This window comes from Solea solea, chromosome 7 (genome assembly GCF_958295425.1).
Source record: "Solea solea chromosome 7, fSolSol10.1, whole genome shotgun sequence".
NCBI classification, from domain to species: Eukaryota; Metazoa; Chordata; class Actinopteri; order Pleuronectiformes; family Soleidae; genus Solea; species Solea solea.
Genome location: NC_081140.1, coordinates 17,723,878 through 17,751,571, shown reverse-complemented (window position 1 = coordinate 17,751,571; position 27,694 = coordinate 17,723,878). Strand labels below are relative to the sequence as shown.

The following is a 27,694-nucleotide window of genomic DNA, read 5'->3' as shown; positions in this document are numbered from 1 at the left end:
CTGGTCTTAAATCAGTGTTTTATTTAAAACTTAAAGTGTTGAAAACGTGTCATGTTCTGTTGACTTGTATAAAATTGTTGTAGAGATGGGTTGAGCTGCACTGACTGCTGCCATTTCCACAGATCAACTAATCATTAAGAAGAACAGTAGTGCTTTACTCTCTCTTGCTTTTGCGGTCTCTTCCTGACCCACAGTCTCTGTCAGCCTCTTCACTGCTTCATTGTCTTCCTCTCTCCCTTTGGTCTTTTCCCGCATTTTTTCACTTGTCCTACGGAGAGTATAGATACTGTGATTATATCAAATATACTGTAGATACAGACGAATCATGCAAGGATAAGATGACCAAAAAGTAAAGCACAGAAATGTATGCATGTGTCGCTATTAAATAGTGAACCTTTTCAAAGTCTAAATGAGTTTTATCCTTTTCTGTTTTTTTACCTCTCTATCGTACTGACTGACTTGTCGAAACAAGGGCGTAAACTCTTCAGAGAGACAGGTCTGACCATCTGACCACAGTCTGGCCAGAGATGGCCTAACTGACCTTTGTTCGACTTTTCCGTGTCTGCACTAACAGGCATTTATTCATCTGTCAGCCCACCATACTTTGCTTTGTCTGGCCGGCCTCAGGCCCAATAATAATGATAATAACAGTCCTTTGGTCCAGAGCATGGCTACAAATAGACAAAATGTGCTGCGTGCAGTGCCTCATTATAGGCAGTGTGGCATTGTTTTAACCAAGTGGAGTGAGGGTTATTTATTTTTCTAATAGGATGTGTTTATTTTTGACTAATGGGACGGATGCTGGGCACTTAGGCTCAGCTGAGCACGTCGCTGTGTGTCTGTCGTCACTGTGGCGAAGTAAGTGAAAGAGCGGGGCGACTGCAAGCGCACTTTGCTTCCTGTCACATTTAGGGTTAGAGTTAGCCTGATTCAAGCAGGTGTCGGTTTCAGTGCTTGGCATTAATAGCCCACTAATAGTAGAGTCTTTGGCAGCTACTTGAAAAGGAGGAGAGGGTTACTTTACACTTGGTGATAGAGAGAGTACTTCCGTGACTGGTTGTATTTCATAAAAAGGGTGGCTGTTCGTATCAACTGTTTTAGCCCAACGGCTCGTTGTGTCGTGTGAGAGTCTGGATACATAAAGCTTCAATTACTCATTGCCTGATATTCCCGACAGGCGGCAACATGTGATGTGTTTCTATGCTGCAGCTGAAGTGCTGGTCACATGTTGACAGCGACTGTCCAGGTGTCAGACTTGTTAGGGTTCTTTCATGACAAAATATTTTCAGTTCAGTTCAACTTAGGGAAAGTGATTCACAGTGAAAATTAAAGTATAATTTACAATAAACACAGTGCATTTACTTTTTAAATGACTTTAAACAAACAAACAAACAATAAAAACATCTCTCTCTATGGTGCATCCTGTTTGTCATCTTCTGTTTTTCTTCTTTTAATTTTTTTGCTTTACGTTTTTTTTTTTTATTCTTGTCTGTCTTATTTCCTAAGCTCTGAACAAAACAAAATTTTTTTCCATATTATTATATTCCCCCTCACACACACACACACACACACACAGTCATGTTTGTTTGTGTGTGTCGAAAAGCCACGTTTCTCATTGTGGGGTGAAGCTACATCAGATGCAGCGGGTGCCGCTCTCCCAGCGGGGGGGAGCACAGATCTGCCTCTGGGGAGCACAATTAACGCCTTTTTATTGTTTACTAATGAATTACACGCAGCGAAGGCAGGCGTGCACGTGTGAATTAGAGTGAAAAATACATCAGTATATCAGGAAGAGAGACAAAAAACAAACCTTGCCTTGTGTGCATTTGTTTATGGGGTTGCTTAATTGTGGGCTGACTTTTAAGTACCTTTTTCATTACTGGTGTTAATAATTAAATTTATCAGTCTTGGCATCCATAATTACATATTTATCTCCATTTATTGAAAGAGAATACAACTGTAATGGTAGGTCTTTGAAACAATGTTGACATGGAACTGACAGTTTTGACAGTGGAATTATTTTGCTAGTGAAATTTAGATTGTTGGTCACTACGAGTCAATAACGTTAATACAAGAAAGGTTTTTTCCAGTTTTGTTTGGTTAGTGATTGGTTAGTTGAAAGGAATGTTCTGCAGATTTACTGATGATGAAACTGATTGTAGGTTGTAGCCATATAAAGGTTAGTTAGTGTAAATCAAAATAAAAGAAAAAACAAGATTCTCCACTGAAACTTCACTCCAGTCATAGATGTTAAGTCAGGTGTTTTCTCCTGTTGCAGGTGACAAACGCGTTGCTATGACATCACATATTAGTTCTGTAAAGCACGTAGCCTAAAAGCAGCAGTATTCTCCTCAAAGACCTGGGAGCTGTGTGTGTGTGTGCGCGCGTGTGTATTTAAGATGCATGGACTTACACATGCCTCAAGGCCAATGTAAACAAATGCTAATGTAATTACTGAAGGGGGCGTCGTAATAAACTGTAACTAAGATGATTGCACAGCACTCACAGGTTAGTTAAGCTGTGATTTGTTATTGCTTAAAATGACTGCCTATACCAAGACGGATTTCAGTTTCATGCTAATTGTTCAACAGGCTAAGTCCTAAATCATTTCACTTGGTTCAGTTTTTGTTTTTTTTAGCATGTAATCCCTTAACCCATGTAAGGACAAAAATGCCAAAAAGCAAAAGAAAGAAATACTGAAATGTGTAGTGTGTGTGTCAAGTGGTTTTCCCCTCCTCCAGCATAATAGTGATTGGTAATTTCAGCTGTCGAGCATTGAGAATCAGTGTAAGTGTGATCCACTGTGTCACCTGCTGCACACACACACACACATACACGTGTACGCGAGCCCACACACACACACACACACGCAAGCACACCCCATGTTGCATTAAGTGTGTGTCAGTCTGTGTCTGTGCAGTGCCTTGATGTGCGTTCCATCTAGGATACAGCACCCTGACACCGCTACATTAAAGAGGGTCATTATATTTCCCTGACTGCCATCGAAAAGTGACATTTTTACAAAGTGACAAGTTTACAGTTTGATAAATCAGACTTTTTGGCGTGGGTGGGGTGGGGAGTCGTGCGAAGGAATGGTGGGAGGAAGCACTGCCTGTCAGCGACGCCTCGGCCCTGTTGTCTAAATGATGCTCCTAGGCAGCGGATTCAGATCCCATCCCCATTAGCATTTAATTTCTCTCTAATCCAACACACAGTCTCCGCCGCTGCATTGTAACGAGGGCCGCTGTGCCACAGCCGTGGCAAGGAAAAAAAAAACCTCAGACAGCAATCTGCAATGTACTCTCGCCTTTTATAGCTCCACGCCCCGTTGTAGCCATCATTCTTCCTTGACAATTAAGACCCTCAAATCTAATAGCAGTGATATTGGAATTACAGCAAGGCCCTTTTGAGGGCATGTCAGAAAAAAAGGGCTTCTCCTCCCAATACAGCTGTCAAAGCACAAGGCTCTCCCCCGATGATGCCCGCTAAGCATTTCTGATGCACACACATAACACACACACACACACACATGATGGGAAGGGGAATATGTTGAGTCTCTGGCTGTGATCTTTGTAAAAATGTGCTCTCTGTGCCCTCTTATCCAACTCTCCAAAGACTTGTTACAGCAGCTTTTGTTTTCTCTTTTCTTCTCTCCCTTTTCCCTCCCTCTCTCTCTCTCTGTCTCCCTTTGTCTTTAAATTTCTCTTCATCTCTTCCTCAATGATTCTCCCTGGTGTGTCAGGGATGTTGTTGCTTTCTGTTTTTCACTAGCAGGGTTTTTACAGACGACTAGACTAGCAGCTCAGCAAAGTTGTCCCCCGGTGCTCCATGAGGACAGTTTAAGAGAACATTCGCTTTAATGATTGCTGTTAAAGATTATCATGGGTAAAATATATTTCCGCCTAAAGGGCGCAGCAGTGTAAGAGTTAGAATACACTAAAAGTTAAGTGTAGGCTATTTTGTCCTGTCATGAACTGTGCTTTGTGATCTTAGGCCGAAGAGTAAACAAGTCCTTTTAAGAGTAATATTTTGAAAATTGACAAGTATTTGTCCGTTTAGTGTGCCCTCACTCGACATAATGAGCAGACTTATATTCTGTTTTCTAACTTCCCCTTTCCACTGACCAGGAAAAATAAGAAACTGCATTATCGTTTACTAATTTTCTAATTTCTTTTTCTGTCTGTCCCCTGCAGACTCCAGCAGAGCAGGCTAAAGTTCGGATGCATATGGTTCTGCAGGCTGTGGGTAAGTGAATGATAAGTTTAGTTTCTCTAGTGGATTCAGAACAAGAGTCACTCACTTGACAACAAGACACTTCCTTGTTGGGGCCACTGATAACTTGTGGGTGATGTAAGACTCTGTGTATAGTCTGCTGCACTGTCATAGCACTGTCACTGTCATGTCTCAAAGGAAGTCAGTCCACCACTTATTTTCATTTGGCTTTCTCACATGTTTATTTTTATCCAATCACACAAAGTTATCGTTTCTTCAGCCAAAGTTGTATCAAGGTGGATAATGACACTGAGATTTGAGACATTCACATTTGCAGAAAGTTTTACCGCAGCCTCTTTGAGTTCTTTTTTCATAAATGAGTTATGGACCTAACAGCGCATATGGAGAATCATATAATAATCACAAAATATATAACTATTATTCTATGATATGTGCAGATTTTCCTCAGAGGGGCTTTACAATTAAGTTACCTTATTTATCGTTGCTCATTAGTATACAGTATATACATGTACACGTCTTTATGGACTTGGATGTGTTTTTTTTTGGGGTTGTTTTCCTACACATAATCTAAGCAGCCCTCACAATGACACACACACACACACACACACACACACAGCTTTGAGTGCTTCTGGGCTCATATTCACTGCAGCTTAATTTCAAACACTCCTCCCAGTACATAAGTCATAGATGTCAACATGCACGTGGTGTATATATTCCAGTGTGTATTCGAGGGGTAGAGTTGCGAGCCAGATGTGACAGGCAGAGATTGACTGTGAAGAAAGATGTCTTCATGTTTACAGTCATGCACGCACGCACACACACGCACGCACACACACTCACACACAGCCCAGCACTTTAGAACCGGGTTCTAATTTCACCACAGGAAATATATGAAAGAACCAGGCATCTATACATCATCTATAACCCACCCCGCAGATACACACTTACCTCATAAGACTTGTTCAATCTTACTCAAGGCCAATGAACAGCACTGCAATCCCATGCTGTAATTTCACTTATTTAAACTTCGCAAAGCACATTTTCTGTACAATATCATATTTTTGAATGAAATAGATCTTGAACAAAGTTTTCTTTTCCCTTAAATATGCTTTCATATGTATACAGACCTTGCACTCCCTGCCCTGCCACCTGAAGGCAAATGTTGTACTAATAGTGGTGAGGCATCATAAAATTTAGCATGTGGCTTTGAGTGCAGCCGGCCAGACTGTTGCACACCCAGGACCAGAGCCAGAGGCAGAGCCAGAGGAGAAGGTTTAATGTGTTGGACAACATGTCTCTGGTTTTCCTCTCTTTTTCCTGGAGGCTTCCAAAAGAACAGGTTTATGGCTCAGTCAAAGATTGTCTCCACCAGAAAGCCCAGGTCTGCGTCTATCAGGCCTTTAGGAGCCTGTGATCATATCACTAATAATGCCCCACAGTAAAATACAACACACGGCCGTGTATGGTTGGAACTTTTTTTTTTTTTTTTTTTGCTGTTGTGTTCCTCTGATTAATGAGTAATCATTGAGTGCCTCACTAATTTAAATCGTGGTTGAATAATTAAAAATATTTTTGGATATCTCTGACCCTGCGGTAGTGAAGTCCCTTGCCACCAAATCCTCTCATTTCATCTGTCTCACTCATTATTTTGCAATTTTTTTTCTCTTGTCCCTCTCTGTGTATCTGTACCAATCATGCTACTGTCTTTGTTCCAGGGTTGTTAGCGGACAGAGTAAGATAGGGATGGAGAGAGGGAGGGATGGAGGGCGAGAAGGAAGCAGCAGATGTTGGGAGGTTGTGTGAATGTTAATGTCCTGACGTAGCCGTGGAGCTTAAGCCTCCTCCTCCTTCTTTCCCCGCGTTCCTCTCTGAGCGCCCGCCAGGCTTTCTCTCTCGGGGTCTCCTGACATCCTTGAAGCCCGCGGCTCTCCTCTTCTCTCCTCTGCTCTCCTCTACCTCTTTCTCTCCCATCCCCTCCCTCTCTCGCTCCTTTTGTCCGTCTATGGACTCTCTCTAGTCAGTAGAGAGCAGATCATCCCATGGCTAAAGCGGCTCAGGCTTTTGTGTTGGGGGGCTCTGTGGACCTGTAATGAGCCCCCTCGGCTGGCCCGCTGGCCTGCTTAGTGCTCACTGGGGGCTTTGTGTGTGTGTCTGTGTGTGTGCTTGCGTGTGTGTGTGTGAGGGGAGCGAGTTGAGGAGGAGTGTACCACTGGCCCCCAATGAAAGAGTTGGATGGATATGTTTATGGGTCACTTCCTGCCTGGCCTACATATTAAACCCACACACACAGTTGCAAACTACAGGCCATATTTCCAAGAGAAGATTACAGATTAATTTCATCAATAATAAGATAATTTCAATATTTCCAATCCCATCTAATTTTATTCATAAAGAACTTTTAAAAACAACATTGCTTACCAAAGTGCTGTACACGTATATCCATAAAAGATAATAAAACAGGTAAAGATATAAACGTATAAAACACATAAAAGGTATAAACAAGTATCAGAAAAAATGCATAAAAGCAGCATCTTTCACTGTATTAAAAGCCAAGTAAAAGATGCGTTTTAAGGATAGATTGAAAAATAGGCAGCCCCTTTTGTGTATACACAAAGAAATTATATATGTATGTACAGTATATAAATATATGCGACTTTATAAGGGTTATAATGGTTTATAAGATGTAGGATTTAAATGCAGATATTTCTCACACAATTGTGATGATGATCACAATAGTGTATACATATACAAAAAAATATCCTTTGTTCTGAAATAATTTGACTCTTAAACGTGTCGACTGTCCAACATAAAGGATTATAGAAAGTGTTCCGGTCTGATTTTGTTGAATTGCATGTTCCTGCTCAGCTTACCTTCAGTTTACCTTACCCTATCATGGAATGGCCACATTGATTCATACTTATCTGGATTTTGTTGTTGTTTATTGTATTTTATGATAAAAAGAAGCAGTTGTGTGTTTGGCTCTGCTGTCTTCTAAACTATAAAGTGAGCACCTACTGCCAGGCAGACATCTCTAACTGTTTGCCGCTAGCATGTTGTTATTTCACAACATTATTGTTGTCTTCTGTCACACACTCTTTACTCAGATCTGTCACAAATATACATGTACTGTAGCAATTGTCCGACTTTCACACTTAAAGCACTCACATAGAGGAAAATACTGTTATTTAATTAATAATACATACTCACGCACATGCACACATCACAACCATGCCACCCTAATACGGGTGTAATACTCTTTTCTTTTCAGCCACTTGCTTCGTTCTTGGCTCTTTTTATAGCGGTGTCCATTTCCACTCAAATGAGCATGAGTGCTGTGCACGGCAGTGGGCCTCTCCTTATCCACACATCAATAGGGAGTGTTTGCAGAACACCCACCAAGGACCGTAGGGCCAAGGGTCATCAAAACCGTCTTCTCCCCATTTGAACCTTTGACAGCAGCAAAAACAAACAGTCCTTAAGATCTCATCAGAGGCTTGAACTTGGCAGGTGCCCATTGGTGTGAATGAAGTTTTGCTGTCGATTTGCCATTATTAACAACTGGCTTAAGTATGAAGGAAGATTTACTTTATTTTCTATGTGAGCAGTTATCTGAATTTGCTTTGTAACTAAAGCTTGATGCAATTATTGCAAACAAAGATTTATTCAACCCAATCTGATTACCTTCGCCAAGGAAGTTTTTGCAGCATATTGTGTGGATTCAATTTGCTGAGGATGTCGGTTTTAGCCCAAGGAAGAATCATTAGATTTTACTGCCGATCACATTTCAGGATTTTAAAAAAGCACACAACAATTGTTACCGAGTAGGAAATTGAGCGGCCTTGGTAACTTGGTAACCTTGGTATTTTCTGTAGTTCAGTGAATGCATTCAGCTTTAACACTATCTGTTTCTTCATTTTGCTCATCTTCTGATACCAAAGTTGCTTTGTTTAAATTATTGCAATGCATCTAGATGTAAATACCAGGAGGTAAAGAAACTCTTTTCTCCTTGAACCTTTGATCTTAAAGTCAAATATCTTCAAAGTAGGCATAAAAAAAGCCCTGCAGCTCCAGAATAGTTTGCTAACTGCTGGCCCACCCACCCATTTATCATTATTTATAATGATTTATTTTATTCCAGTTTGTTTAAGGTGCAGGTTTTTGTTTTTCTGTATATTTATATTTGCTGTCTGTTTGAGTGACAGACATAAAGAGGCAGAGTGGACTGTGACCAGCCAAGCTTAGCAGCATCATGCTAAGACTAATTCTTCCACAGTAAATAAGGGGTATTAGGCTTCTCTGTCACAGCAGGGGTCCTGAAGACACACATACGAACAAACCCTTTCTCTTGGCGCTCACTGCTTCTTTTCTCCGTCTTCCTTGTGCTTCCAATACCCGTAGCCCCTCCCATCGCCATAGCACATCCCCTTAGGCCCTGACAGATGTGCGCTGAACAGACCACATACATGGAGGAGGGTGTCACCTTACCCCCTCTGGAATTAAAGAGCTAATGTGCCACATTTAGGCGGCTGCCGCCCTTTGTTCTGCCAGGATAAGATATGAATGGTGCAGGAGATAAGACCCTAGTTCTTTACAAGACCAAAATCACTCTCATTGTTTTCCTGGACTGTCAACATGTATATTTCATTATGAATTCATTTATTTATTTCCTTTCATTCTCATAATTTTCTACCTCTTTTAATGTTATCTTCCTAACATTTGGCATTCAGCACTGGAATGCAGTGCAGGACTTTTGGGTAGTGAATCAAACTTTTCACACATCGTCCATCAGTCTGGTTGTAGCACCACTTTTTGTGACGTGGCTCAGGTGATTGTCACAAACACCATGTCAGCAGTGGCCTCTTTCATCTCAAAGGGGATTTTCTCAAGGGAATTACCCAGTAATATCTTGTAACTACCTGTTCTCTTTACTAAGTGTGTACTTGGCATGACAGTGGCAGCATGTCTCTCCTTTACTGTGAGCATGTTGCATTGAAGTGAGGGTTATTTTTTGTAGATAAGGTCTGGGTCACAAGATGGTTACTAAATTTTTTTTAAAATGATTTTGACCTGGGATTTTTATTTATAATGTTAGTGTGTACCTGATTTTCTTATTTTGTGTTAACCCTCTTATGACCATCATGATAATCAGGCTGTCTGGATTTCTTTAGATTTGCCAAGATAACTTTCACTTTCGATATCTGGCAGTTATTCAACCATTTAGGAATGTGGTACTGAGAAGCTGACTTCACAAACGTGTGACACACTGGTGAATCTTGTCTGTGATTGGCCGATGGTTCTGCGGAAGTCCTGAGGGCTATGTAGCTCTATTTCTCTGCTTTTTTCGGTATCCATCCATCCATCTTCTACCTCTTTATTCCTCTACATGAGGATCACGGAGGGTGCTGTGTCAATCTTACATATCACAAACGGTCTAGCAGTTACGGTAATGAGAAGCACGCATGCCAAATCCTGTCGGTGACAGAAGGGTTAAAGACTTGGTCTAAGATCCACAGAATAAATCGGCTCAAAATGGTTTAATTGTTAGAACAGCTTGTTCTCTAAAGAAGTTTAAAATTCCTGTCCCTTCACAGCCAAGATGCTTGATACATGGTTGAGATTTAGTGGGATACTCGCATTGGCTTCCATGTTTGTTTGAATTGATATACCTTCCGCCATATTAACATAAACATAACAATAACGCAAGTGCAACAGAGAAACCCCCTTTGCATCTGTGTTGGAATGCGTCTCTTGTTGTTCTTTGGCAGGATAATGGCACAGAGGGGTGTCCTGTAATTTAGTCTCTGTAACCATTGATCAGCTGGATTTATGTGCCATTACCTCACTGTTCCAGTCAACAGTTGTAATTATGTCTTGCAGAGAGAGAGGCAGAGCAGGGCCCGCAGTAACACACGGTCCAAATACCTGAATAAGCTTTAGTCAATCAGCTCCTGCCACTGCCCACTTAGTGGCAGATTGACACTGGATGGATGAAAGGAGAGATGGATGGATGGAGAGATGGATGTGTTTGTCAAACTCAGAGAGCCACATCTTCATACAACGAGCCCTTCGTGTCAAGTTGTTATTGTCACTCTCTCAAAAGAAGTATATTAGTGCTTTAAATGTGACTTTAAAGAAAACGTGTTTTCAAAAACAGTGCTCCGTTTTCCCTCCAGCCACATTTTTTATTTATTTCAGCAAGAAGTGAGTCTTTCAGTTCAAAGGTGACTGTCAGTGGTGGGACGGCCCGAGTGACATAAGGACTGCATTGATTTTAGGTTTATGTGCAATTGATTTTTGGTTTGCTTTATGAGTATAATAAACACAAGTCCTGCTACGCCCCGTTTTTCCTTTGCCGTAGTAGGGCTTGAGATTAACAACCCCCCCGCCCGCCTGCCATCTTGCTTCTTCCCTTCCTCAACCCATCGTCCTCCCACCTTCTAGTGCTTTAGCTTCATGACATCATGATCATCATACATCATCTATAGCCTCTACCTTAAAACAACTAGGTTTTCTTCAAACTTGAGGACATAAGGAAACCTGATCTTAACGTCATTGGCATCAGCTTGAACGATGGGTGTGATTGATTTTAGTGGTGTCGTTTAAACAGTGCGCATGTGATGCTTTTTATTGGAGTTAACTGCTTTTCGTTTGAAAATTATATTGCATCATTTATTGCTTGAGTGCCAGTTCTGTCAACAAAAGAATGGTGTTGATTCGTATCATTCGTGCATTTGTACCCTGGTCCTTCTGTAGTGTGTAAACGGTGTATACCTGCGAATCACATGGACACACACGATCAGTTATTTTGCCCATTTGTTTTACCCTGATAAAGTTTCTGTGAACAAGCTTATACAAAGCTTAGCAGTCATTGTATTAAAGATACTTGCATGGAGTGTAGAAAACAATATTTTGCTTTTCAGGACACCTTAGCACGTCCTCTGGTCATGAATGAGGCGTGTTTTAAGCTTTGTTGGTGTTAAATATTTTGAATATGTCCAATAATCATTGGGAGTGGGAATCCTAAACCTTGACTCTTACTCTAAAACGTCTTACAAATTATTATGTACTCTATTTCTCAGCTTTTATCATATTATAATTTGACTATATGGTGGGGTTCTTTGACAGACAAGACATCTTGTTTGGCATTTTCCATTGTATTTTGGCATTTCCTTGACTAAACGAATCGATATGTTGTTTCAGCATTTTTTTTTCTAATATTGGGGATCTTGGGTCTAAAAGTACTCAAATTAGTGTACAATTTCTTTGCCTTGCTTCGGGGAACAATATATACCATATTAGAGAGAGGATGTCAGCCACTTAGAGGAAATTCCCTGGCTCTGTGTATGTGTGTGAGAAAGACAGGGAGAGTGAGAGACGGAGAAGGCTTTGTTTTTCTTCTGTGGGCAGATTTCAAACAGCATCTGGTGAGCTCTTTAAAAAGACCATTATGAGTATGTTCAAGTCCAAACTGAATCATTTTTGTGCCCTCCCTCCTCCTCTCTCCTCTTTCTCTCCCCCTTGTTGGTGTTTTGAGACACATGGCGGTATCTTTCCCTCCTCCCTCCCTCTCTGTGCCTGTTTCTCTCCCTCCCTCGCTCTCTCCTCTCCACATGTAGACATTTCCATAACAGAAAAAGAATATTTTTTAATTTGCTGCTTGCCATAATTCTGCAACATATGGTATAAACGATTTTGATGCAAATGTATGTGCTAATTATTTGCAGACCAGCCTTAAACAGACCAACCATTGAAGTGAAATGAAAGCAAATTTGCAATCACCTTAAATTTTGCTAACCATTTACTGTTAAGTAAACTTTGCTAAGTAATTTAATTACCATGGACCGCTGGCAGTCGTTCAGGGATTTTTGGGAGGTGTAGGAAGAAGTGGGGGAGGAGGGTGAATGCAAAGAATGTAGAGTGAGCGAGAGATGAGAAGGTAAGAGTAATTATTGAATTTCCACCGTGTACTGTTGGTGGTCGTGCTGTAGAAGGGTCTTCATGCTGGGTGTACCTCAAGAGTAAGACAGGGAAGATGTCCTGTTACATCATGTGGCTTTTAGTGTTGGAAGCGCATCTCTTAAGTTTGTGTATTTGTAAATATTTGTGCAAGGCTTTAATGGATGTAGCTGTCCAATTGGCCCTGGAGTAGACGTAAATGGATTGCAGCAAAGTGTAGACCTGTGCATTCCTGCCTTCATGAGTTGTAATAATTTCTGCCCTCTGACACACTATTCTTCATGTTAAGGCCACGGCTGCACAATTATGACAAAATGCAATCACATTTTCCCTAATACTGTGGTCATGGTTGTTAATCATGACTGTTAGTCTCAGTGAATATCCAGTAATATAGGAATTCAGAGTGTGAGGCTACATGTGAGACGCTCCTCGGTTCAGAACGTCGCCTCGAGTTTTATTGTTTCATAAAACCCAAATAGAGTCGGTGTGATCCAACTTTTGTGGCATTAATAAACGTAACACTTTTTTATAATGTGGTCTAAATGGATAACAACTCTGTTATTGTAAGAAATTATACTAGCCACTTGGTATTAGAAGTCTTATATGTATATATAATGTGTAGATTTTGCTTGTGGGGGGGGGGGGGGGGGGGTGCATTTAGAATTTCAAATGGTTCATACACTAGGTGTGAATGTATGTTTGTGTGCTGTGATAGACTGACAGCTTGTCCTCACACCCACACCCCGTGACCCTGGGAACGAATATTGAATTAGAAGATATAGAAAATGGATGGATGGATGGATGTTTAGCGTCCCTGTTATTCTGGGTGAGGATGTGTTGCTGCAGCAACCTTGGCCTTCGTACATTCATCACGCTGGATTCCTCTAATGTCTCTTTTGGTGATTAAAGTGATTTTATTGCTTCAGAGGACAAAACGACAACCAATTTGAGGCGCTTTTTTTTTTAGAATTACGTAGACTATATGAAATATTTATCTATCAGGAACTTTTGGCTCCATTAATTTTGTATTAACTTCACTTTATTTTTTTTTTAACAGCACCAGAAACTGATTACTGCTTACATCCATGCATGATTAAGAACGCCATTCATCCATGCCATGAATGACAGTGCAGTGTTTCCTATGAATAATGGAAGAATGTTCATTTGTTGCGGGACACGGGTGATGCTTGTTCAGTTAGTAGAAGGGTAAATGGAAAGGTTGGTGGTTTAACTCCATTGAGGAAAATGTATTAAAATAACCCCCAAGTGAATCACTAAATTCCAAACTGAGCAGTTCAAGGCCACGGGGCCTTGTTTGGTAACTCTGCAACCACTGAGGCATGAATGTTTGTGTGTTGGTGATATATTAATGTACGGTTTATGAATGTGCAACTAATGTGTTGTAAACACACCAAGTAATGAGGTTTATAGGACCCTTCTTGTGTTCTCAGGCGGAGCAAGAAGTAATTTATATTAAACTGATTGCACCTAATCATTGGCCAAACATGCTTCCATCCCACAGGTTTGGAATGTTAGAAAGCAATTGAATACACTTGGTTTCCTGAATTGACTATATATTTTAAATAGACAGTATTCATTCACTATAACGGACAGGCAAACACAAGAAAGCTGTGGTCATTTATTTTTGCTAGGGTAGTTAAGAGGATTGATAACAGTGGCAAAGTATGTGAAACAGTTCACAGAGGATCAAAGTTTATAATCATTTTTTTTTATTAGCATCAAACCACAGATATAGGGTCCCATGATTTAATAGGATCAGACTGAAGCACGTAAATCAATCACATCAGATCTACTTTGTTGTCCCCACAAGAAAATAGTTTTTTTTTGCAAAAGCACTACAATAAACAGCCTACAGAGGAAACACAATTTGAAGAATGCAATTACAGAAGACAGAATAAAGCGATGGATATTGCATCCGCCCTAAAAAGACATAAAAACAAAAAAAAACATTAAAATGTAGGCAAGATCATCAATCAAGGTCAAGCGTTTCAGGGTGAAAGGACTTTATGTGGGGTCAGTTGTAATGTGTCTAATTGTAGCTCTGTTTTCCCCCAAAAAATAAAATAATTGTACTTCTCTGTGATCGCAATTTTGTGCTTTTTCTGGCACAACACAATCTGACGACCTGACGTGCGGTGCGATGTTGTGCATGTCTCAAATAATTATAATGTTGTGGGAATGAATGTCACTTTATGCAAATACACGATGATTAATTTGACAGCTGTGTTGAAGGCAGTGCTGGATGTGATCATGGCTATTGGTCAGTGACACGGAGAAAAACACAGACACCCTGTGCAGTTCTGAGGCCTTCACACTGCACCACATCAACAAGCTGCAAACACACTGGTTAGCCTCTTGAAGCCTGACATGATCAAGAAAAATATCTGACTTTGCTGTTAGTGTTTTTTCCATCTTAATCAGCTTCTGTCGGCTGTTTGGCCAACTCTACTGTGCGTGTGTGTGTGTGTGTGTGTGTACATGTAGGTTAATGGAATAGATGTGTGCGTACTGTCATGGGTTTAGCGGGTTCTATAACAAGCTCACCCACTGGTTTCAATTGGAAATGTAACCATAAAAAAAGTTTTCATGTTGTATTTTCAAGGTTGTATTTCGCTGTCGCAAATAACCAACTGCTTTTTCAAAGGAGGCTGTACTCCTCTTAAAGTTTGTTATTTTTGTCTTCTCTCCTCTCACACCAACGCACGGCTCCACAGACACACAGAAGGGCGAGGGCTGGGATGGAATTGAAGTAATAAAAACCCCTTTGTTTTAGTTTGTATTGGACCATTCATCATCACTTTATTTAATACGAGTCTGTAATTGTGCCATCCCCAACCATTGCTAATGGCTGTGTTCATCTGTGTTTGCTTTGTTGATGGAAATGAATGAAATTAGGATAAACAACCGCAGAGTCGCGTGTAATCAAGCCCTGATTAATGTACCAGCGTTTCAGCGCCGTTTCTCATTCCACAACACCTGATATCTTTCCCATAAACAAATTGTGTTTGTCTAAATGAAGAAATTAAATGACGCATTTGATGAGTTTATGATTGACCCGGTCTGGCTCGTGGCTCATTACTCTCTGTCTGTTGAGGCCAAGAGGTATGTGACTAATGCTCTGTCACTTCCCACACAAGAATTTATCACCACCACTGATTAATGGCAGCCAAACAGCATTTTAATAATTTTATGATTGTGGTTTCTGGCAGTCACTGAGAGAGATGGAGAGAGGGAGAGAAAGGAAGATAGACGGTAGTGGGGGTTGAGGGAGGAGGGGGTCCTGAGAAAGAGATAGAGAGAGAGAGAGAGAGAGAGAGAGAGAGAGAGAGAGAGAGAGAGAGAGAGGGGAAGCGACAGAAAGTGTTCATCCCCGATTAAATGTTTCATGCCATCGCAGGCTGAGCAGACGGAGGCATGATTATGCGTCGTGTGAACATCCCAATGAATCCTCCTCTCGCACTTGAAAAGTATTCCATACACATGTTTAATGAATTTCTTCCCCCTCATTATTACATTTACTTTTTCCACCAGAAAGCAACAAATTGGCAACATATCTGTGTAAAACACCTCAACGCTGAGCGATTGCCTTCCCTCAGGAGGTGAAATATGGAGGTTGATCAGGGATTGGGACTGATTTACAGGTCAGGGAGAATGAAGGGGTGGAAAATCATTGGTGGGCAGATGAAGATACAGCCACTAGATTTTAAGGCATAGACTGATATTATATGGTGTTAGGAAAAGGCTTTAATTCTGTATTAGTTTTCAGTAACATACTGACCATTCACATCTATTTTTGATATGAAATCGGTCATGAACTGCTACTTTTATAGAATTTGCCAACTTATAAAGCATGTCTGGTTAGTTGATTATTCTACCTCTTCTTACATACAATTATTTGTATGCTGCCATTCATGTGAAGCTAGGTTTTTTTCAGCATTGTATGAACTCATATGACAGTGGTTTGAACACACTACAGGTTTAAAGGTCAGATGTCATAACGTGCTTCACAAGAAGTAGGTAAATCTAGGGAAACAAGTAGTAAAAAGTAAGTGTCTCTATTTGACACGGGAATCTTTCACATATCGGTAAATTGACTGAGAGTCCACATGCACTTGTGGTCAGTGTGTAAAACTACTGCATTTTTAATCCATTAACAACCAATGCAAATGGCAGTGTGCAGATTTCTGTGTATGCTTGCAGTGGCCCTTACCTCACTTGCCACTAAATGTGTTGTTTGTCTTTGTGGCTGATCTTAACCAGATTGACAATGAATGAAATGTGCACACTAATTTATGGAATTTATCAACTTTACTAAAATGATTGGTAAATCAAATCAAATCTGTTACCAGATTTCTAAGACACACAAATGAATCCACCTGGTTCAGAGGTGAAGTTATTATTATAATTATTGTTATTGTATTATATGTTTGAATAATAACAGTGGCCTTTGGTTGGAATAACTTATTTTCAGCATGCTATTGATGTTAGATTTGGAATGACATGAGCTTTATCATATTTTTAATACCCTCATTATTTACATGTTAATCACATATAATGACTTTGTTCTCTAAGATTGATGTGTGTGCGCACATGCTTGCACTTGTATTTATTCTCATGGGGCCGAAGAGTTCACTTGTACATGTTGAGGACATACAGTACCGAGTGTGGTGGTTTTGAACTGCATGTGTTTTGTTCCTGCCACACCAGCAACCTTTCAGAGTGAATGTTAGTTTGAATTAGATCAGTGTGGGCAATTTTTCCTCCCTAACTGAGACACACAGGAATAAACGCAGCAGGGCTGATAAACATTTAGACACCTGTCGTCTCCAATCTCATGTTGCAAGACTTTAGGAACAGATGGAAGTCATGAGTTGTTTCAAACTTCTAATGCAGCCCTAATTCTGTAAAGGTTGCCCTGTTACCCTGCCTCATCTAACTCACACACTCCGTGTGTTATTTATCTGCTCTCTACTCACATGCTTCTGTCTAGGCCATCTACTACTCGGTCTCCTGCTTTCTTTTTCAGTCTTTTTCCACTTGGAGACCATGGACATTGGATGAAAACGTTCAAATGACTGACTGTTATGTCTGTGTCATAACCTGTCTCACACTTGTACTTTGAGACTGAATAAGTCGTGTGTCCCCGGACTTCAAAGGTCCTCATCACCACTTTCCTTCCTGCCTCACCGTTTCCTTCACGTCTTTTGCGTTCACTCTTGGTGTTGGATTAACTAACCTCACTCAGTCATAACAATTTAAACAGCTCCCCTCTGTGTGGAACACAGGGCCGATGACAGAAACATCCACCCACACTCATTCAAAAGGGCGGCACTGCCACATTATTTACAGAACGCCACACGCACACATTCACACACATTATTTACACCAATCTAAATTGCTCATTTGTTCAAGACGCCACACCCAACCCTGTTCTCCTTTCTTCCTCTTTCCATCTGCATCCGCCAGCCCAAACATGATGCTTCCAACAGAGGAGTGAAGAAAAACAAACTGTTAATTAACTTTCTATTGGCTTAGTCTTGCAAATTTTGCCTTATTAGTAAAAAAGGTAATAAGGGGCCCCTGGGTACCTGTCTCCTCCCATCCAGGGCCCCGACTTCCAGAGCAGAAAGCCTTGTGCTTAAGGAGAAATAAATAGCAGAAAGTACATTGCTCGTCTTTCATCTCCTTGTTCTGAGAAGAGGGAATTACTGTGGGAGAATTAATGTTCATTTAATTTCCCTTCTTTCTTCTGCTCATATATTTGCATTCTTCAGGTATTTCTTGTCTGTCCGTGTTTCCATCACTCTCTCTCTCTCTTTTGCCCACTCATATACACACACACACAGTGAAAAGGCCCATTTTCAGAGCTACTACATCTGCAAAACACATGTTCAGTAAATGTACGTTTACGTTAGTGTCTGTGCACCATGAATTAGTGTGTTAGCTTAAAAGAAAGATGTCCGGACCTTTATCTGCTGATGCTGAAAGCATGTTTTTCTGATGTCTGATCCCTCCTTGTTATCAAAGCGTAATAACTCTTTCTCAATTTGATTCATGTCCCCTTTTTAACCAATGGACAAAGTTAAAGCCAATCCAAGCTGCAGACGCCAGTGTAGAGGCCGATGTGTTTAGCTCTTTTCATACCCAAAATAAACTCATCTTGCCAGACGTGCACATGGAACTGCTTTGCACAAAAACAATTTAGAATCATTTCAAATCCCATATTTACGTACATGCAGCAAATGCACAAAAGCAAATAAATGCTTTTCACACAAGACCAACTATTGGCTTGACTGCAGCCTAGTTCAAAAAAAAAAGTGACTAAGTTAATGATATGTCTTCATTACTTTGTATTCCTGTGGTCAGACAAAATGTTGACATTACTATTTTGTTGTGATGATGTCTTTGGATTATAGAGGTCATGTTGCATTATTACTTGAAGCATTATATTCTAAGATCGATGTTTGTTTTTCTTCAAAATCTACATGTGGTTGCCAATTTATTTGGTATGCCTATCCAAAACCAAGAACCAAAACCAAAGTCTAATTCGACAAGGATGTCTCTTTCCATAAATCATTTTGTAACTTCAAAGTTTGCCAGTATCTGATCTGATGGTGTGTTTACAACTAACCTTAGGCTGTTGTTCCCTATCATATTGATGCATCCTTACTATAAAGATTCTGTGATAATCAACATATTGCAAGACAATCATATAGCGATATCTGTCTCACTGTCACAACATAGAGTCTGTGCATAAAGTCTATGTATTGAACGTGGATGCGGCATCTCTTGAGATAGCTTTCTCTGCCATTATCCCGCTGTAAACTCCCTCTTCTTCGGCCAGGTAACTTCCATTTAAGTTTCCCCTCATTCATTTGAGCAGCGCCACCGCATGGAGACTTGAAGAAGTAGCTATGTCTGGCGAGTGAAACTGGCAGGGACTGTTTACTTTAGAGCGCCTTAATTTGTTAATTTAAATATCAATATTTGCCCTTAGCGTATCGATTAACGTATTGCACGAGGACGGACTGTGATATATCACCAAATCAATATTTTTTACCCACCCCTAGCACCTACATTATATAAAATACTCTTCATACCTGTGTTATATCTGTCAACCTCCGGTTTGCTCTGTCCATTTTACCTTGTGTATGAGGGAGAGAGCGCAGACAGACGTGTGATCTCTGTGCAATCTTTATATCTGAGATTAGCTGGCTAGCAGTAGTGAATTAGGTGTGTAATCTTGGCTCTAATGGAGACCAACCTTTAAATCCCAGGTTTTGCGCCAAAACCAGACAGGGTTTCACTGAACCGGGTTTGACCTTTGACCTTGAGTTGATAGAGTTTACTTCCACAGAAAATCTTGTGGGAAGTCTTGATTGCTCTAGCTGGGACCATTTTTCGCCACCTGGAAGAAACAGAAGACTCACAGATACATGGCAACATGAGACTATACAGCGTCTTTGACAAGTGTCAAAGTGTGTGTGTGTGAATGTGTTTTTTTTCCACTCCTTTTTTGGGGGGGTTGGAGCGAGGGGGGTCCTCCAGATCAGGACTAATCGGTGGGATCAGCAGCCACAGTGAATAGGCTAGTCGTTATTCTGTACTAGCCAGGATATGTGGTTATATGATAGAGAGTGAGGGTTTAAATCCCTCACTTGCCATTGTTGGTCCACCTATACAAGCTGGCTTTACTACACACACACACACGCACACACACACACAGAGATGAGTATTGATGATAAATGTATAATCCCATACACACACACACATACAGACAGCATTAAACCCAGTGGATTACATTTTAGGGAATTACGGTAGGGATTTCTCTTGTCTGTCTCTCCGTCTTGCGCTGTCCTCTCCTCCTCTGCTTTCACTGCCCTCGCTTGTCAACAGCACCACTTGGCCTGGGCTGCAAATCTAAAGCTTTGAAGAAGCAGTGTCAGCTATTTGTTTGGCCATGGACAAACGGATCTCTGAATAGAAACAGTGTATATGTGAGAGAGACAGTGAGAAAGAAAAGAGAGGGAGAATGGACAACTTGGCGTGTGATAATGTTGAGAAATAATCTGCCACCTTCCTCCTCCTCCTCCACTTCTTCTTGTTTCTCTTGTGTCTCTTACAGGTCGGTCTCTCTCCCGTCTCATTCTTATCTCTGTCTCTCACCCTTTATCCCTTAAACACGGACTGTGCCAATGTCAGCTTGCAGCTGATTACCAGCGTAATCACTCACATTTTAGATGATCTGATCGGAGAAAGGGCCTACAAATCATCTTAACGCCCTCCTCAATCCATGAACAACTTCTCCTGAAGATGTCGGCCAACAAATACTTAATTCTTCTTCATAGTATTTTCTTTCTTTAACAGTTGGCCAGAAAATTCCCTCAGAAAAGCCCAGTTAGAACAATGTCTGGGTAAGCCCATTCTGCCAATATCCTCTGCTTATTTCAGTGTAATGTAAGCCTTGGATTTGCCAATGTAAGTAGATTGGGGCACAATGTAAGTACAAGTGGAGTTGATGTAGCTAACTTAGTATAAGTTGTTAGCTTCCTGTGTCTTAGTAAGGGCTGATTTTTGTCTACAGCCTGGAGGTTGCATTTGTGAGTCTCCAACAGTTTCTATTGTGTCAGACAAATAGTCCTTCTTAAATTAGAAAATATTTTTCAATTTGAATTTTTAATTATATGTCCTAAAAGGCCAACCATTGTATCCAAGCAATACAATTACAATACTGCCAGTAAATCACCCCACAAATTATATTTTTCTCAGAAGAAACTGGGATACTGAATGTTACTTTAGTTTTATCTTGTGTGCTGTCATGGTTTATGAGCCTAAATAACTTTTCATTCGTTCAAACCAGTTTTTGTTCAATCAGAAACACATTTTTTTTTTTTTCTGCGCAGTTATACGGCAATGCCTTAACAATTTTGCTTGTCAGTTTATCTTCCAGGTGTGCGGCTCAGTGTTTTACCATAAGAACTCTACCAGTAATAAAAATAACGGATTTAGTTTGCAATACCTGATGGTCTGTCTGTTGTGGGAAAGATGGTTGCAGGTTAGAACACGGTCTTGGTCATGGTCTTAATACATGGTGCTATTTGAATTTATATAAATCTGTTGTTGCTGCCAAATAACACCAACATGACATTATTCTAATGATCATTCATCATAATAAAAGTTGTGAAACACACCAACCTGAACTGGTCAAATGAGGTCTCAAATCAATCCTTACCTTGGATTTGCTTTGAATGATTTGGGGATTAGGTAAATTGGACAGTCTAAATCTCTATGTGGCTCTGTGATGGACTGGCGATCTGTCCAGGATGTACCCCACCTTTCACCCTATGTCAGCTGAGATTGGCACAGCTCCCCCCTCCCCAACCCTCATGTGGAGGATAAAGCGGTAGAAAATGGATCGATGGACTTTCATAGACGGTAGTTCTACCTTGGATCAACATTTGCAGTGATCACAAGTATAAAAATGGCAAGTTGATTGGTATTTGCCTGTGTAACATTGTCAGAACATGGTCTGGATAAAGCTGCTCGTTTGGCACCCTAACACCACCAAAGAGATTTACCTTTATCTAAGTGTATTTTTGTCTAGTATAACTGCGTGTCTCCACCTGTAAATAATTCTGACACTGACTATTTGCAGTCTCCACAAACCGTTTGTCCATTCTCATGTCTCCTCCCTGTCTGATCAGAACAAGCTCAGTACATTACTTTATTGTCAGAGTTTCTCACAGTTGGTCTTTTGTTTGTGTGTTATAGCTGGGGAGCTGTTAGTTACACATAAGGGTTCCCGTAGCAGCCGGCCAGCAGCCCTAAGGGGCCAGTGGTGGAGCTGGTGGGATGGGAGGGAACAGATTATGTCAGTCTCGGGGCACCAATAGATGGCCCGATGAACCAGCAGGGGCCCCTTTCTTTTATTCATTCCCCCAGTGGACCCTTCCACAGGTTGGGGACATGAGGACTGCTCACATTAGTCCAGGGCTGAATTATAAATGGTTATTTTTAGGTAGGACAAATTGTTAATTGTCAAAACAAAGTCAAGTGTTTGAATGACTTTGATTGATGAGGATAAAGTTGGTCATCAGTCAGGAAAAAGCTGTGAAGAGCCTTGAAACTCATCATCAGTAACAGTAACTGTGTGTGGGTGTGTGTGTGTGTGTGTTCAGGAGTGATAATCCATCTGCAGAGCCCCACTGAAACCCTACTAAGCCACTTCATTCACTTTGATCTGGTTTTGGGGGGCAGTTTAATTTCCCATAATGCCACTGATCAATGATTTCCTTTCAGCGCTGATGTAATTAGTGGTTTTAAACCAGTGCTCTTGTTTTGTGCTCCTATCCGACTGTGTTTACTGGGGGGGGGTTATTATTGAGGAGCATTAAAGAAAGATCAATATCAGCTCACACAGAGGGTTACACATGAACACGTACAGGGGGGTGTGTGCACACTGTTGTGTGTTTTGGGTGAACTGTATTTACCAAGAAACCTGGTTCTTATTTAGTATTTTTAACCCAAAGCAGTTGAAACCGCTTTGATAACTATAAATAGTTACAATTAAAATCATCCCCTAAACAACTTCAACTGATGTTGAACATTTTCCTTTTAAAATCAGGTTTTATTCATCTTTTGATTAAGTGGTAAATTTGAGCTGGATGTTGAAATAATAAACTAATAGACATTGCTGGTGACCTCGCTGATCTTCAGATTTACTCTTCAGTTCATTAAGAACAGAATCATAATTTTATAACCGTATCAAAGACGTCACTGCCAGGCTGCATTGTATGCATGATTGAACTGTGGTATTTTAAACCATTATGTGTGTTTTTCTTTTCCTTAAATCATTTAGTCTGAATATAATTATAGAGCTGTCTACAGCACGAGGCAACTCCCAGAGCCTTACACTGTGTGTGTCCTTGTGCTGTGTTGAGTTTCAGATGGTGTTAGTAAACTTCATGACATAATTTTCACTGAGGCGTTTAACTAAAGCAACAATGACCCAGCATTAAGCTGATTGCTTTAATCTGTGCTGGCATATTGTGCCGAGTAAATGTTCAGATTAATCAAATGAGCTCTTCCTGGTGTGAAAATTCTAAAGTGTTCAGCACAGTGAGACCTTTGTCTTCAGTGTTTTTTAATTAGTGAGTCAAAAACAGCAGCTGTCTGCAAGTCATTAAGAAAAATGTTTTCATGAATGTAGATTGTAAGACATTTTTTTTGTTTTGTTTTTTAAATCTGATATGACTATCTGACTTCTCAGACTGACTATTAAGTTCAACTAACCAGGAATCATCATGCAAAAACATATTACTTTAATATTTTGTCATAATTTTAGCCTCATTATTTTCAGTACTGATAAATATGTATTGTAAATTTTTGTATAAATTTTTTTTATAAAATCTAGAATCTAGTGAAAAAACAAAGTAAAAATCAGTCCAAAACTCACAGACAGAAGTTTAGTGTAACTTGAGACTAGTAAAATGGTCAAAATAGTTACTGATTCTTTTTCTGTCTAATTTTGTTGTTGTGTGATTGATCCACTGGTTTGAATTCCAAGTGCCACATCTCTAGTTTTACATGTCTGGTGCACAAATCTCATTAGAGATTTATTTTAGACTTGATGCTTGTTTGACTCATACAATAGACATTAATATTCCCTCTCCAATCTTCCCTGACAGTGACCTTGTGGTCATGGCTGACCAGCAGCCTTCTCTCTCATTTACCTGGCTTTGCTTTGAACTAAGTCCACCCTCCAGGGCTTACACACAAGGTCAGAGCCTGAAATTACCACCAGACCCTCTGCCAAAGCCTGTCTAGGTAGTCATTACATGTTTTTTTCACCCTTTTGAAGTGTGTCACTACTTAGAGAGATAACAATGCTCGGCCCTTTAACCTTGTTAGGCTCTTCAGCTCTCTGTGTGTGAGTGTATCAATTTGGCGGAGTGGTCTTCAAAGTTGCTCACTGGTTGCTGCCATGGAATGAGGCATGGTATTGAGTTGTCTCAAACGAAAACCTAAGCTTATATGCAAACAAAACCCAGTACCTAAGCTGGCCTGTTTACTGTAACTCTGCGGCCAATGTAGAACCAAAAGAATTCTTACCAATGGCCTGTTCTTATAATTGTGTTGAACAAAACAACATGGGCTGAGTAATGGGGTTTTAAAGCGAAGCACATTTGGATAAATTGTGTAACGCCCTGTGTGGGTGTGAGACAGGGAGCGCAGAGGATAGAGAGGGAGAGTCACACCGAGGGCGAGTGGGCGGCATTGTGTGGCAAGAACAAAAGGCGAAAGTTGGCAAATGGAGGCACCCATCGAAAAGCCTGGAACCAAACTGGCCGGCTAATTACTGACACACATTGTTAAGGTGGAGGAAGCACAACAAAACCTGGGATAAAGATGAATGTTATACCTTATCCTCCTCGCTGTTCACACAGAAACAAATCCTGTAAATTGAAAAGATAAAAATGAAGCAAGGAGATTGAGGTAGAGGGGGATCAGAGGGATAAATCTATGGCAGAGTAACACAACAAAGCAGCCATTCTGCTAATCCCGCCTCTCATACACATGTTATAGACTTGTCTCTGCATTTCTCACTGTCACTTCTCAGACTCTTCCCTAAGAAAGGTAAAGAGTTTTAGAGGGAAGACTGTTTATGAAATGAAATGGCCCGGAGTGCATGCAAAATTGCTGCCAATGTTCTTACAGTCTAGATTCTCATATAGTGCCAAAGGTTGCAAAGGCGGGCAGAATAACATCGAGGTTGTAGTAAGAAAACACAAGAGGGCAAGATGTTGAGTGGGTTTTGTTGCACCAGTCTCTTGTGGAATAATTCATAAAGAGAAAAGGTAGAAATGAGTGCAAGGATTATTGAGACTGGTGTGTTGTTTTTTTTGGAGAAAGCTCTAATGTCTCCTGACATGTTTGTTCTGCATCCAGCTCTACTTTTCTTCTCATTCTTTTTTCTCATTTTTTGTTTCTGTTCCATTTTCACAAGGTCTTTTAAATTGTATTAATTTATTTCTTTATTGTATTTTTTATCCAAAAATGAATGTTGAGGTTTCACCTCGTCCGTCGACGATTTGGAGATGAAAGGGATGAAATCATCCCGATTCCTGCTCTGCTACTCAGCCACTCAAACTGTCTGACAAGGCTGTCAGGCTCCATTTTTGCTCCAACTGCCAGAGTAAACTTGTTCTGCCATTTACAATCAAGAAGAGGAAGCAACAAGTCCCACTCGAGCCTGTGTCAGAAGTTCTCCCCCTTTTAGATGTATTAAAGTGTATATTTCTCTCTTCACCCTTTGTTTATCTTCTTATATTCCTTTCTTCTTTTCTTTTTCTTCTTCATTCTTTCTGTCTAAAGACTGCCAACAGTAATTAGAGGTGTTCATATCTGACATAAATGCTGTGGCTAAAACACAAATATTCATACTGTACTGTACTACTTGGTATTGTTTGTTTCTAGCTGTGTTTTCATCCTCTTTGCCTTTGTTTGACTGATCACTCTATGTTTGTTTTTCACATCTTGTCAGTCTACATACATTAAATACCTAAGATATACAGTATATATGATAAGAATTAAAAATGCTCCTTTGATAGTCAAGTGAAGTCTGCATTCACAATGTGAGAGTATACATTTACTCGTACATTTCTGATAAAAACAAGTTGTAGTTAGCCTATAGATAGCCTTCACAGCCTACAGTGATTCCCTAAGTGTGGACCATGAGAGAAATAAATACATTGTTGTTTAGTAAAAGTGCAACATTCATGGATATTTTTTTATAGATAATGTAAAGTAGTGTTTTGAGTCAAAGTTCAAATGTTATGTGTGTAAATACTGGATGGAATACTATGGGAATACACGTACAGTCATGTGTGATTAGTGTTGGGAGTCAAAGTCTTGCTGCAATTTTCAGATTTTAAATTGGGGCCACTGACAAAAGTTGAACAAAGGCTGTTCTAGTATGATAATGTGCTTGTGTTTGCATGTAGAGAACAGAGTCATTTTCAGTGTTTGTCAAATCTTTGACAGGCAATTGATGATATACTAGGAATCAAACCGACATCACAGACAAGCGGGTTATTGTCATCATTCAGGCTACTTTAGATAACACCGGTGAGCAAATTCATGAGCTTAATAAAAATGTTGGCATGTTTTTTGAGTACGTCTTAGTCACAAAGTCAGGAGCATAAGGTCTGTGAGGACACAGACTTGGTGAGCAATAGCACACAGACACATGAGAGAGACCGTCATTCTCAGGCTCTGATCTTTTATGTTGAGAGACCCAGGAGTGGATGGAAGAAAGAGATGCAAAGAGGTGAGGAGAGGGTGCAATGAGATGTTCACGATTACGCTTTTCAGCTTTGCTTCTGATTGAATACTGAATGGGTTTGAAACAAATTCATTTTCAAGATTCATATCAATCTTGATATGAAATATTCAATATTGATTCATAAAATCATTTGATCACTCTTGCCATTTCTTGTATCCTCTGCACAAAGCTCACAAGACTGTCGGGTTCAAGTATCACCTAACTGTGAGTTGACAGCTAAGCTAACAGCTGAGTCTGCAGATTTATTTATTACTTTGCCATCTATGGTTCACGAGCAGAAGTACATGAATAACTTCACTGTGCTACTTTGGATTACATTTTTAATGTAAACATACATATTTTAATAATGTGCCAGATTAGAGAAATCTGTGAAAATGTCTTTTATAAGTAATATCTCTCAATGAATTTAAAAGGAATCAAGTGGAATCAGATCAGTTTAGAAAATCAGTCATGATATCCATCCCTGTGTAGCACCGGTCCTCTGGTTGATTAATATTCGGAATTGTTTGGATAAAACAAAGTTAATCAATTTAGTGGATAATCGGGAAAATAATTGTTCTTAATTCATAATTGACTAAACCGTTACACTTGTTATTCTTGGATCATATACCTGTGGCAATGATGAACATTGGAGTTTTAAGATTTGTAAGTGACTGCAGGGAGTTGTAAGTCTCCACTGGTCACTTGATGTCATTAATACATTGACCCCCCCCCCTCCCGGTTGCCCACTGAAACGGACACCTAACCCTTACAAAGAGCATATTCTCCACCCACTTTCCTTTATCCTTCCACGCTCAGCCGAGGCTGGGCTATCAGCTTGGCCCGTCTCAGTGTGGCCCAGCTCAGCTTGGAACGAAACGACACATCCATAATCTCTGTGCCGGCATGTTAATTTTCAAGTCAAAGGGGCAGCTCCCTTTTCATCGCGGCGGAGGTTGTGGAATATTCAGCACGCTGCAGATGTTCATGAATAATGTCTGTGGCCAAACCCCTGGCTGAGGCTGGGGGAGGAGGGATGGAGGGAGAGAGGAAGGGAAGGGGGTGGAGGGGGAGGCAGCAGAGGCCAGATGAATTACACGTAGGGGGGATCTGACAGGCGGCGTGGAGCTTTGTGATCATTCCAAAGTTCTAATAATCTCT

The 27,694-nt window shown here is 40.4% G+C and overlaps 1 protein-coding gene across 1 annotated transcript in view; it reads left to right on the top strand.

The window, feature by feature from the left end:
• The window catches only part of rsrc1 (arginine/serine-rich coiled-coil 1), a 111,604-nt gene that overhangs the window by 46,815 nt on the left and 37,095 nt on the right, over positions 1-27,694 (top strand). Inside the window, exon 6 of the mRNA XM_058634030.1 lies at positions 4,194-4,245. Coding sequence (XP_058490013.1) covers positions 4,194-4,245 — 52 coding nt within the window. The remainder of the gene's footprint in view (positions 1-4,193; positions 4,246-27,694) is intronic.